This window comes from Gambusia affinis, linkage group LG20 (assembly GCF_019740435.1).
Source record: "Gambusia affinis linkage group LG20, SWU_Gaff_1.0, whole genome shotgun sequence".
Lineage (NCBI taxonomy): Eukaryota > Metazoa > Chordata > Actinopteri > Cyprinodontiformes > Poeciliidae > Gambusia > Gambusia affinis.
In genome coordinates this window covers 16,292,000-16,304,632 of record NC_057887.1, presented here as the reverse complement: position 1 = coordinate 16,304,632, position 12,633 = coordinate 16,292,000, and the positions used below count along the sequence as shown (strand labels likewise).

Below are 12,633 nucleotides of genomic sequence, written 5' to 3'. Positions count from 1 at the left end.
TTTACACTGCCACTGAACAGCCCACTATAATAAAGTATTCTGATGGCTTTCTGAATTATAATTACTGTCACAAGCTGTCATTCGCCACGGTGGAGAACGACAGGCAGACTGGCCTTGCTGCAATGTCCATCTGTTAGGTTTCCAAGCTGTTGCTTCCCAGACACAGTTTCACCTTACATTTTCCTCATCAGTGGATAAATCACGGCATAAACCTTCATCAAATGAGCTTACAATAAAGCTCGAAACTTTAATATCAGTATTAGATTCCTGGGTGGCCTCTGTGTTAATTTTGGTCAGGGACTTAGTTCTGAGGAGAAAGTTGGACTTTACTCATTTTCAGAAGGTTGAAACTTAGTTACATTTCAAAATGTTTGAAAGAAGGTTTTGGGTTGGAATACAAATGAAATCTTCAAATCTAGGTTGTAATTTGCACAATTAAAGCGTGCAATAAAGGGCCCTTTAATTGCTAAGCTGGTGTGCTTTTTTTGTTGCTCTAATTCTTTATCCACATTTGAGATCGTGGTTAAAGAGTTGAACCTTTGATGACAGGGTGGTGGAAACTTGAGACATTAACAGACTTGCTGTGAAGGCTGAAGAGACATTCCCATCATTTTTTTTTTTTTGTCGCGTTCAAACGAGCTCAGAACCAAAACCTACAACCAACTCAGTCCCACTTGTTCACCTAAAACCTCTAAAATATCTAGTTTGAATTTAAATTTAATTCAGGGTTCCTTTAATTCTCTTTTCTTCAATCAGTTGCAAACTGATTGAAGATTTGTGAAACAAAAACAACCTTTTTGTTCCTTGCAGTTTTAAAGCAGATTATTGCAGACAAAAATAACTTTAAATTGTTAGCAAATGGCTGTATGGGTACAGAAATGCAGGAAGAGTTGCAGCTGAAAGATTGAATAGAAACAGGCACAGGACCAAAGGTGCATTGGTATCAGGAGTGTGAACAAGAAGAAAGATACTGAGAGGCATATATACTTGGAGAAGTGATTGATGTGATGGAAATCAGGTGAGACTAACAGCAGCTGAAAGAGAAGCAGGAATTCGAACATCTAATAGAAAGACTGGCTGAACACAATTAACAAAGCAGAAATGAATACAGAGCAATGAAACTACTAAGCTTATCAAAGCAGAACAAAAACCAACACAAATGTCCTCAAACCCTCCCCAAAAATACACAAATTATCATCATTGTATTTGTTGTCGAATTACATGAAATGCGCAGCCCGCTGATCTGAGAGAGGAGTGAAGACTGGATATTTTTATGAAGCAGATTAAAATCTTGACTTTGGTCGACCTTGTTTTTTATGCAAAACAACCACAGTGTTTGTCTTTGCATTTGGACTTTTAAATCAAGTTGAGAATCTCACAACAGAAATCCCCAGCTGCACAAAAAACAGTGAAACAAACAGTTTTATTGACCGTCACTAGGAATCTCAAGTGCAACCTGTAAACTTGAGCTCAAACACTCTGTGTTTTTTAAAGTTTACAGATGATATTCTTTTCTAACTGTGATTTTAGATGTGGGTGATGCAGCTTTGAGTCACTAGACCAATATAAATGTTAAAACAGTCATTGCAAAGATGCAGGCTGGCTTCTGGCACACAGGAATAAATAGTCTACACTACCTCAGTTTAGCCTCTGGCATGTTCAGCTGTCCATTTCCAGCGGGTTAACCATCCTGATTCCCAGCTAAGTCTCAAAACCGAGCAGATTGCAGCTGTTTGGTTAAAGTTTACTGCAAGGTTTGCAAAGACGAAAGTTGTGGTAAGTTTTTTGGTTTTTTTCTTTGTCTCTGAACCACATTTGGGAAAGTCATCTGGCTTTTAGGTTTAAATCGAGAGGAATATAAATCGTGGTAATCATATACCACCACTGAGGTGAGAATTAGCGGGTATGAGCTCAGAGGAGGAGTCAGTGGATCAGACACCGCCCACCTGCGGTCTGCTGGGCCTTCTGCTGAAGAACAGGCGTCCCACCGGAGCTGTCAACGAGGTCTGGCCCGACCTCTTCATTGGGAACGCGTAAGTGACATTCTCACTTTTGGGAAAGGTGCTGACTGCGATTGTGAAACTGTTTCTGCAAACGTGCATGACCAACTGATGAGACGGATATAGAAAAAAAATCTGTACATTTGAGTCACCAGTGATGCATTTTTGCAAGCATATGCCGCCAGAGATGGCTGCGGGCGAGAAAAAACAGCAAAAAGTCACAGTCCTTCTATCATCTCTGGGTGCTATTTGCAGGGCGACAGCTCGAAATAAGACGCTGCTACAAAATCTGGGAATAACACACGTGGTGAATGCTGCAGATGGCCCTCAGCACATTGACACCGGGCCTCGTTTCTACAGAGACACCAACATACAGTATCATGGAGTAGAGGCAGCAGACTGCAGAGATTTTGACTTGAGCCCGTTCTTCTCAGAGACTGCTGATTTCATTCACGGAGCTCTGAGTCAGAAAGGTACGATTCAGTCAAACCGCATCAGGACGGAGGCGACATGAGGCAACAAATGTGATGCATCACCAAGATGGATTAAACGTCAACAAAATCTGTACAATTATGACTAAATAATGCTAAAATCTGTTGCTTTCTTGCTTTGCAAAAGGGAGAATGTAAATATTTCTTAATAGGACTAAACAGTCTGATGCCTCCTGCATTTTGGAGTCTTAAGCTGAATGTTTCATGTGGATAAATCACTTTCAGCTTACATTTTACCACGTCTTATGCAAAAATCGATGAGGAAAACAACTTCAGTTAAAGGCTCATGTTTTATTCTACGTTTTGTAATAACGGTTTGTTGGTTAAAGATGGACCATTTTTGCAGCCTGGGGTGTAAATGTAAATTATTGATGGCTGCACTGAATGTCAGTTTTATGGTTCTGGAATAAGGAGAAGTGTAAACAACGCAATATTATTTTAAGTGTACAACTTTGTATTATTGAATTGTTGAAAAGCTCACTGTGCCTTGGAAAAGTATTAATTTCACATTTTATGCTGCAACCACAAACTATGATGTATTTTAATGGGATTTTCTAAGATGTGGAGAAAGTAGAGCTTAAGTGCCAATTTAAAAGAAAATAAAGCATAAAAATCTCAAAACTGTGGCATATAGACACTAAACTTTTTGTCCATAGTGCTTTGAAAAATAGCAACATAGCTCAAGTTCGGTGAAGTTGGATAAGGGAATGTTTAAAACAGTACATTTTCAATCTTACAATTTCTAAGACATGAATATGCTTTTCTCTAAACTACATTGTAGCTTTGGCTGTATATTTATCGCTGATATTCTGCTGGAAAGTAAATCCACACCAGTCTCAAATCCTGTGAAACCTCCAGCACTTTTTCCATCCATCTTCCAGCTTCACTGACCCTGTTCAAGAAAACTATCCTGCCAGGTGGGTACCTGAAGGTTGATGAACCTTATTTATTTATTTAAATAAAGTAAAGGGAACTGAATAGGAATGCATACATTGAAGTTTGTATTTGCAAAGAAAATGAGAAAACATCATTTCCTAGCGTTGGTCTGTCACATAAAATCCCAACAAAATACTCTGAGGTTTTTGACTGTAATGCAAGGAAATGTGAAAACTGATTTTTTCTTTCAGCACACTATATTCTGTGGTGAAGATTTGCAGGTGTTGTGGGTTTTTTTTCTCTGTGCAGGTAAGGTACTCGTCCACTGCGCTCGGGGAATCAGCCGCTCAGGAACCCTCGTGTTAGCCTTCCTCATGATCAAAGAAGGTCTTACCCTGGTGGAAGCCGTGGAGCTCGTTTGCAGGAGCAGAAACATCCTCCCAAACACTGGGTTTCTGAATCAGCTCTGTCAGCTGGACTCAGCTTTGCACAGAAGAAAAATGTAACATTCGGAGGTGGAGAGAGCGCGTGGATGACGTACTGCTAAAAGGAGTTTCATCCTTATGAATACTTTATATAAAAAAAAAAACATAAACAGAATGGTTCAGTCTGGATTTTTTGTTTTTGAATTTTGCAGTCCAACACATTTTTATTCATTGCCTTTTTGAAAACGATGATTACCAATGTGTGTAATTCAGTGTTAACATTCTCATGACAGATGTGATTTTCAACAGCGAGCTTAAAAGCATGAAAAATGTTTGTTCAAAATATCTTCAGAATAAAAAAAACATTATTTAAATAAAATATCTAAAGTTAATCGTGAAGAGCAGGACATATTACTGGTGTTCAGTGTTTTGTAAAAGTAGTTACATCCCCTGTAATTGTTCACATTTTGAGATATATTCTATTGGAGTTTTATGAGTGCACTCTGCAATTTTAAGATATTCCTAAAAAGAACAAACTTTTGGAATAACAATTTTCTGTCTTCTTCACAAATACATCCTAACAAATATTTCAAGTTAAATATGACAGGAATAAATGAAGATTTGACTGACATATAAAATGATCTAAATGTTAGTAATAATCGACATGCAATCCTCATGATCTGAATTAATGCAATGTTTGACAACCAATAGGAGAAACACACGATTTCAGTCTTTAGGGAGAATTTCTCATGATGGATCTCAAATCTGCAGAATATCGCTGCCTAAAACACACCACCATTAGTATCATACTGCCAAGACCCCTGCTGCACTGAAACAACACAGAAACAGCTTATGCCTATAAATAAACAATTCTCCTCCTAAGTATTCATTTCAGTCCAGTGAAGTATGGTTAAAACTGTAAAATGTCTAAAAAGGCTTGATGCAAAATGACAAAAAATATGCCATCGTGGTTCTGAGGGAGTATACAGATTCAGGTCAGACTTTGAAAGAGAGATGAAAACCCGAAGCCATCTTAATAAGAAATGCTCTCCAGAGCTCGCTGGGAGAAAGATGCTGTCAAAATAAAAGGAATTGGATATCACAGGTTTAATGATTTCACTGTCAGAATGAATGATGGCGGGGTATGAAGATGTGAGGGGGGGGAAGCAAGTAGAAGGGGCCTGATGGTGTGAAAACTCAGTCTGACATGTTAGCAGCCTCATCCCGCCATCCTGCAACGCAGCCATCACTGCGCTCCCACTTTTGGGGGCTCGCGTTTAGATCTCTGAATGGACCGTGCATATCATATAATGGGGAAATCAAAGGCATGTGCCATCCCAGTTGAAAACCTCATCTGTCGAAGTGTCTGACACGTTTCAGCTCCAGCCTATGGCCCCACGAGAAGCTGCGGGAGATGCAGAACATCCTTAACGGGTGTTATAAGGCTGCACTTACACGCTTTCTCCCTGCATCTGAAAACACGCGGAAAGGCTAAGAGAGACTGACGCGATTTCGAGGAGCAGAGCCTCGGAGTGCCCTGTTCACTCCATTGCATGTGGGCATCCTCTGGCAAGCTCAGAGTTTGGATAAGCGCAGCTTCCCGCCAGCAGCGGAGATTAAAGTCGCGTGTTTAGATGTGGATGGCAGGGACTGGCTGGGTGGAAGCTTTTCCCCACAGGCAGGAACACATGGCAGCTAAGGTCAGGGGGGCCCTGCCACATCACAGCCCTAAAAATATCCTCTGCATTTGATGCCCTGTCACAGAGACGGTTACACAATCTGCGCCCAGAACTAACCCTTCCTATGTTCTGCCTTCGAGCGTTGCTTCACAACAATCTGGCAGACGGATGAAAACAAAGGTCCTCCATGTCACGGTGAGCTTAGCTGGAGAAGCACGTGGAAGATAAAAAACAAAAAGTGTGCTTTTTCACGACTTCAGGCAAAGGGACAATGTATGAAAGGAAGCCACGGTGAGGGAAAAAAAAAAGGCTTCTCACGAGTCAAAGGCTGGGTCAAAGATAAACGCTACAAAAGCAGCAGAGGAGTCCAGCATGGCGGACGATTATGTCACACCTGGGACCTACGAGCTGGAGAAAATCCTCAACCGTGGGAGCGTGGCTTACACTCGTGTCAACGAGGTCTGGCCTAACGTCTACATTGGAGATGAGTGAGTAAAGAAAAGAGAGAAAATAAAAGCACTAGAAAGTCTAAAAATATAGTGTGAAAAATTGGTTGCCTTCCTAGATTTCCTGTTCTTTCTTTTTTCTCATACTTAAATATTTCAGATCATCAAACAAATTCAAATGTCAAACATAACCTGAGCAAATGCAAGATTCAATAAAACACATTTTAAACCCTCGTGACCCCGAAGAAAAAAGCAATTGCCCCTAAACATAATGCCTAGATGGGTAATTGGCAACCAGTCTTTTATATTGCTGGAGAGGAATTTAGGCACACCGTTTTAATTCAGTACCACTGGGGGGTTATGACACCATATGTCTTCATAAAATCTGGACTTTGCCTTGGCTTCACTTTGACTTGATAAAAAGATATCAAAAGCAAATGGTAAGACATTTGCTAAGAAAGCAGAATTTATAGATCCATCAATTACAGAAACTGTTCAGGTTCAGAAGAGCAGCTCCTGATTATCACACTACCACCACCGTGTTTGACTGTGAGGATGTTTTTCTGAAATGCTGTTTTGGGTTTTAAAACAGACCTAAAGAGACCCCTACTTTCCAAAAAGTTCCAAATTTGTTCCTTTAGGCCACAAAAAACCACAACAGTGTTTTATTTTTTACTTGGATCTCACACATGGATGCAATCTTTGTGCAATTTTGTGCTTTAGATGATTTTCTGGGCTCTTTTGTGTCGATTGGCTCTGGGACACCTGAGATCCACCGTTGTTTTATGTTTCCTCCATTTGTGCATAAAGTCTCTCTCTGTCCTTAAAATTACTTTGTAACCCTTTCCCAGCTTACAAATGTCAGGCCTTGTTTGTCGTCTGTTTATTTAGATTATCACATCCTGCATTTTAAGATCTTGTAACCTACTGCATATTGTCAGAAAGGCTCTTTTTATTTCCACACAATTATCAAGAATGAACAGAACTTTTTATTGACTTCCTGCAGGGAGACTGCTATGGATAAGTGTACCTTGAAGAGGCTGGGAGTTACTCACATATTGAATGCAGCAGAAGGAACATGGAACAATGTGGACACTGGGCCTGGCTATTACAGAGACATGGATATTGTTTACTGCGGCGTGGTTGCAGAAGACATCCCGACATTTGACATCAGCCTGCATTTCTTCTCTGCTGCCAAGTTCATTCTGGAAACACTGAGAAATCCTCAGAGTAAGACAATTTTACCAGTTTCACAGAAAGGTTACTGTCTCTATCACGCTGACTTCAGTGTGTTGCACAGGCTTTCATACCTCTAAGTTTTTTTTCCTGGTTTATCATGTTACAAAAACCCCAGACGCTAATTCGGTTTTAAGTAATAGACCAGCAGAAAGTAGCTCATAACTGTAGAGGAAGGTGTTCAAAATTGTTCACTAAAACTGGGATGGAAGTTCAAGTTCCAGTAGGACAAAAAGTACAGCGATAAGCTATAGATAAAAACAAATCCATGATAGAAATGTAACTGAGAATCTGTCCAAGACAATAAGATTGACAATCTCAAAATTATGTTAATAAAACCTTCCCTTTCATTTTACAATTATGAGCTTCTTGCTGTTGCTCTTACATAAAATCCCCAACAAAATGTATAGAAATTTTTGGTCGATTGTGGGACAAAATTTCAAGAACTTTTCACAGGACTGAATATGTAAAGAATAAACAACATAATCCAAACAATAGCTCACAGGCATTTACATTATCTCTCATTTTATTTTCTTAAACGTAAATTCTGCTGGTTGTGCGCACTTGCTGTTATTTTATTATTCATCTACCACGGGCGAGAATATAAAGTGTTTCATGATTTATCTCCAGATAAACTGCTGGTTCATTGTGTGATGGGAAGGAGTCGGTCCGCCACCCTCTTTCTTGCCTACCTGATGATCTACGAGAACATGACAATTGTGGACGCCATCGAGCACGTAAAAGGTCACCGACGGATCATCCCTAACTGGGGCTTCCTGAAGCAGCTGAGGGAACTAGACCAGCAGCTCCTGGAGGAAAGAGGAGGCTTATAAATTCAAGAGTCAAATAAAGTCAACTAAACCTGGTAATTGTACAAGGATTTTTAAAAAAGAAAATGTTAATTTTTCACGTCCTTGAATAATAAAGAAGAAAAACACAACTTTTGGACAAACAAGTCTTCTTAATACCAATTCAAACTTTTGGACAAACAAGTCTTCTTAATACCAATTCAAATATTCACTGTGTGGCCTTGAAAAGACAGTTCACAACTTTTGGTTTCATTGTTCTGGTCTGGATAACGCCTCGATACTTTTTAAAAAGAGAAACCCAAGCTGTGTTTCACATAAAAAGAGAACAATCAAGTACATGGTCAATCATAATTTATTCTTATGCTAAAATGTACAGCATTTTAAGTGACTGACAAAAGGAGAAAAGTCATAAATACAAGAATGTCATTCTGTTCGATTTGAGTGCACATAGCCAGATATTTCCCCCCGTTCTTACCAGCAACTCTGTACAGGTACAAAGGCTACAAAAGAGCAATATTAACAAAAACACAAGTACAAGTTGCGTTTTACATGCAATCCATTAGCTTAGTTTGGTCTATTCACAGGCTCTATTCTTCTACAATTCGGTAAAATATAAATCCAATGTTTTATAAAGATAGAAAACAAATCTACACATGGAATGAAAACGTAGCTTTAAAGGCATTATGTAAAATATCAACTTTGGACTAAATTTATATCATCTTTATTGTTATTTCATCATTATAATCATTTAGTTCTTTTTAAATTCTGCCACACTTCGGGACACTTTGAAATGTTTTAGAATTTTTTTTTCTTTTTCAGGGTACAAACACTGAGATATGCTTTGTTATTTTCTGACAGAAATCAGTCTGTTTTATTAAACAGAAAGCTGCCTTGAGGAGATCTGTTACAAAAGGCTTCAGAATTATACATACATCGCAATAAAACCTCTCAAACCAAACAGAAAAACAGAAGACTAAAGTTTACATTTTTTTTACATTATTAGATTTAATAAAATATAGTTTCATCTTTCTCCCTGTGAAGGGAAACCTAATAAAGGCCATATATTTTTTTAAATGGCTTGCTATTAAGCACAACACTTGTACAGTACTACTCAATGCACTGTCACTAACAGAGACTGAAGCATGCTTTTTATCACTTTACAAAATAAGTACAATAATTTAAATATACAAAGGCATGAGTATAGTACAAACTAATTGTCAGCACTGTTAGACAGGTACACTGAACAGCCACTATTTCCACTTGCAGCAGGCGCATTAAATGGCTTCATTTGAGGCTGCTACACTGATGAAACTTCTACGGCTGAGCTCCGAACCCGCCTGGCCTAAAGACACATCAGAGACACTAACACTAATTAAATAGATTTTCATCTTAATGATGTAAGGCTTCCCATCTGGAGGAACAAAAATACTTTTCAACGTTAGCTTTAAAAGTTACCTCACGGATGAAAGTTTTTGCATTCTTTACAAGTGCTGCTGCTGGTTTTTTTAAGTAACAAACATAAGAAAAACGGAAAAGAAAGACACCAAAAAGAAGAAGAAGAAAGCAAGGCCTAATCAGTGCATCTTTAAAAACAGCCAAATGCACAGGAGAAGAAGCAGCTCTGTCCTGCGGAGAGTTACCGCCTGATTAAGGGACCTTTCAGGGACTGCTTGGACATGCCCGTGTTCATGTAACCATGGTGACCAGCTGGAGGGTACACCATGTTGCCATGTGGCGGAGCCTGCATGGACTGCTGGGGGTATGGCTGCGTTCCCATCATGCCCATCTGCATAGAGTACTGGGGTGACTGGTTCATATAGGCGTGGTTGCCAGGGTAGCCACTGTTCATCATGGGCTGGCTCATGCCATAGCCGTTCATGGCGTTGAGGGAGGGCATGTTCATTGAATTGACATTGTAGCCCGGCGCCGGCATGATGTTCATGCTCATGTTCATGCGCGGCATGGCGGCCAGGGTCCTGGACGGCGCCTGCATGGCGACGGCCTGTGGCGGTCGGGCGTACATCTGCTGCTGGTGGTTGTGGGACAGCGGTGCCGACTTGGAGCGTGCCGAGACGTGGCTCTTCGACGGCACGTGGGGCACATGGGGTACGCGCTGCGAGCGGGAGATGCCCATGTTGGGCTGCAGCATCATAGATGATGGGGAGCTCAGATTTGGGGGCGGGGTCATGGTGGCCTGCACCTGCGAGTTGGGGACTCTGTGAGGATTCTGGGGTAAGGACACCAAGCTGGAGTGCTGCGATGACAGTGAAGGATTGTTTGCGTACGATGTGATGGGGTGTGGGGCTGCATGGTTGAACGGATTGGAGTGCGGGTGGTCGATAAACGTGTTGGTGAACTGCTGCAGCTTGGCTAGGCTGAGGCCCGACGACTGGGGGTAATGCCCGCTGCTGTACTCCCCCTGAGGGTTGATTCTCTCATAGAGGGCAAAGTTGGGGTTGCCAGATTCGGGGATGTCTGCCAGCTGCATGGTGGTGGTGAAGTTGGGAGGGATGGAGCACTGGGCCATGGGCGGCGGTTGTTGCTGGCTGTGGAGGGCGTGCTGAACGTGCTGATTGTGCTGGCTGAGCTGATTGTGCTGCGGGTGATGATTGTGGTGGTGGCTGTGCTGGCTGTGTTGACTGAGCTGATTGTGTGGGGCGTGCTGATTGTGTTGGCTGTGCTGATTGTGTGGCGGGCCATGCCTGCTGTGTTGACTGTGTTGGCTGCGCTGGCTGTGTTGGCTGTGCTGGTTGTGCTGGGAGTTACTGGGGGGCCTCTCCACCACCACGCAGCCCTGTGGCGACTTGACGCCGCAGTGTGACGGCGAGCTCAGGCTATTCTGCTGAATCATCCCACAACCGCCAGGGTTGACGGCCGCCATTTGCTGGCTAACGGCACAGCTGCTAGGGGGAATGGTGCCGTACGAGCAGCTATTTTGGGAGGGGCCCGTGCCGCAGATGCTGCCCCCCATGGTGGAGTCATAGCTGCTGGGATTCTCGTAATTCTCCGTGGTGCTCTCAATGCTACCTAGGTCACTGAATCCGCTGTCCACAACCTGCTGTGAGTGATCTGACACCGATGGCACGTCCATCATGGGGCTGGTCTCCATATTGTGGAGCGAGGGCACTGATATGGCGCTGTGGTCTGGGCTTATCTGTGTGTAGCCGCTCTCCAGGATGGAGACAGCCGGGCTGCTGACCGAGCGTACAGACTGGCTGGGATGGGACTGCGCGGAGGAGAGGGGGCTGCTGTGGTCCGACTGAGGGCAGTCGTCCAGCGGAGTAAGCTGCGGGCTTTGCGCCACGTGGGCGTAGGTCTGCAGATTCCTGCAGGGTTCTTGGCTCTCGGCACAGTCCTGGAACACCGTCTCTCCCTCGCTTTCCTGCGTCAGCGACTGAACAGCTTGGACCGTCTCTGAGTCAAACTCTGTGCAGACGGGGGGATTCTCTCTCAGCACGGGGCTGAGTGCGGACCTTCCTATGGGTGGAAGAGGTGGGTGGTGTAGACCAGGGCTGGGCGGGCTTTCCTCCTCAGATTCAGAGTCTGCTGGGTTATCAGAGTCTGGTGGAGCTATGGAAGCGACCGCTACTGTTGCAGGAGGTGAATTTTCTGCCGTAGTTTCTGGCATTGCATCCTGCAGTTTTTCTCCAGCACTAACCGGTACCTCTTCGTTGCAGGATTCTTTGGAAACCTGCTGACTTAGTTCAGAGCTGTCGTCTTCTTTTGGATCTAAAAAAGCCTGAGTGACATTTGGTGCGTCTTTCGAACTTTGTTCTGATTCTTCTGTGCCGCCCTCAGGCGCCTCCTTCTTGCTGTGACGTTCATCTTCATCATCAGCATTCTGATCCTCTATCTGAGCTCTCTGCTCCTCCTCGTAACTTTCTTCGTTGTGGTTCTCTGGCGATGCAGCCCTCTCATAACTGTCCTCCATGTCTTTGGCTGGTGAGTCAGGATCATGACCGCTATCCTGCTTGTCATCCCCTGGCGGTTCTGGTGAGTCAGTTCTGTCCTCAGGCTGCGGGGAGGGAGCCTCAACAGAAAGAGCAGGTGAACACGCTGGCGAAGCAACTGGTGACCCTTCAGGGGAGCTTGAAGTCTGGGAGCCATGATCAGCAGGACTTGGGGGCTCTGAGTGGAGCCCCTCCTGCATTACATCTGGACTGTCCAAGGATCCTCCTGCTTTTGTTTCCTCGTCGCCGCTGAATGACTCCTGGTCCGGTATGTGTTTTGTTTCCTCAGTGCGAATGTGGTGCTGCTCTGCCTCCATGGGTGTTTCTGGTGGCGTGTAGAGATTCAGCTTGAAGTTGTTCTTGATCCTCCATTTAGGAGGGCCGCGTTTGACCCCCTTGGGCCAGCCTTTCTTCCGTTTCATTGGACGGGGTCTGCTGGATCTCTTTGAAACCAGTTCAGGTCCTGCAAATCAAAAAACAAACACATCAAATATATCCCATCTCTGAATTCCATCCAGGCAGAACAAGATGTTTACTGTGGAGATGGGGACAATTTTGTAGGCAGGTTTGGTCAATAGTTTTCAAATTTCTTTATTTTTCATTGCATTAGCTTAAGCCAGGGTTTTAGCAGGTTTAAAGGCCAGCATTTTAAAAGTAATTAAAGACCTTAATTTTAGGTACATGCATGAATTTAAGACATTTTAAAGACTTTTTCTGAAAA

General features: G+C 43.0%; 3 protein-coding genes across 9 annotated transcripts in view; 2 read left to right on the top strand and 1 right to left on the bottom strand.

The window, feature by feature from the left end:
- Positions 1 to 1,696: 1,696 nt before the first annotated feature.
- Positions 1,697 to 3,909, top strand: dusp13a (dual specificity phosphatase 13a). Of its 2 annotated transcripts, XM_044102190.1 has the most exons (4): positions 1,697 to 2,033; positions 2,256 to 2,473; positions 3,373 to 3,408; positions 3,677 to 3,909. In XM_044102190.1, the coding sequence occupies exons 1-4, from the start codon at positions 1,906 to 1,908 to the stop codon at positions 3,871 to 3,873; spliced, it is 579 nt and encodes a 192-aa protein (XP_043958125.1). In that variant the 5' UTR covers positions 1,697 to 1,905; the 3' UTR covers positions 3,874 to 3,909. The 2 variants fall into 2 exon arrangements, with proteins under 2 accessions (XP_043958125.1, XP_043958127.1); XM_044102192.1 differs by lacking the exon at positions 3,373 to 3,408.
- Positions 3,910 to 5,566: 1,657 nt separating this feature from the next.
- On the top strand, positions 5,567 to 9,298 carry LOC122823742 (dual specificity phosphatase 29-like). The gene is made up of 3 exons (XM_044103685.1): positions 5,567 to 5,959; positions 6,924 to 7,147; positions 7,784 to 9,298. Exons 1-3 carry the CDS (start codon positions 5,844 to 5,846, stop codon positions 7,984 to 7,986), a joined length of 543 nt encoding a protein of 180 aa, XP_043959620.1. The 5' UTR covers positions 5,567 to 5,843; the 3' UTR covers positions 7,987 to 9,298.
- Positions 8,297 to 12,633, bottom strand: part of kat6b (K(lysine) acetyltransferase 6B) — a 30,110-nt gene continuing 25,773 nt past the window's right edge. For all 6 annotated transcript variants that reach the window (XM_044103677.1, XM_044103683.1, XM_044103681.1 and 3 more), the window contains one exon: positions 8,297 to 12,375. In XM_044103677.1, the coding sequence (XP_043959612.1) occupies positions 9,599 to 12,375 (2,777 nt within the window). In that variant the 3' untranslated portion in view covers positions 8,297 to 9,598. The remainder of the gene's footprint in view (positions 12,376 to 12,633) is intronic.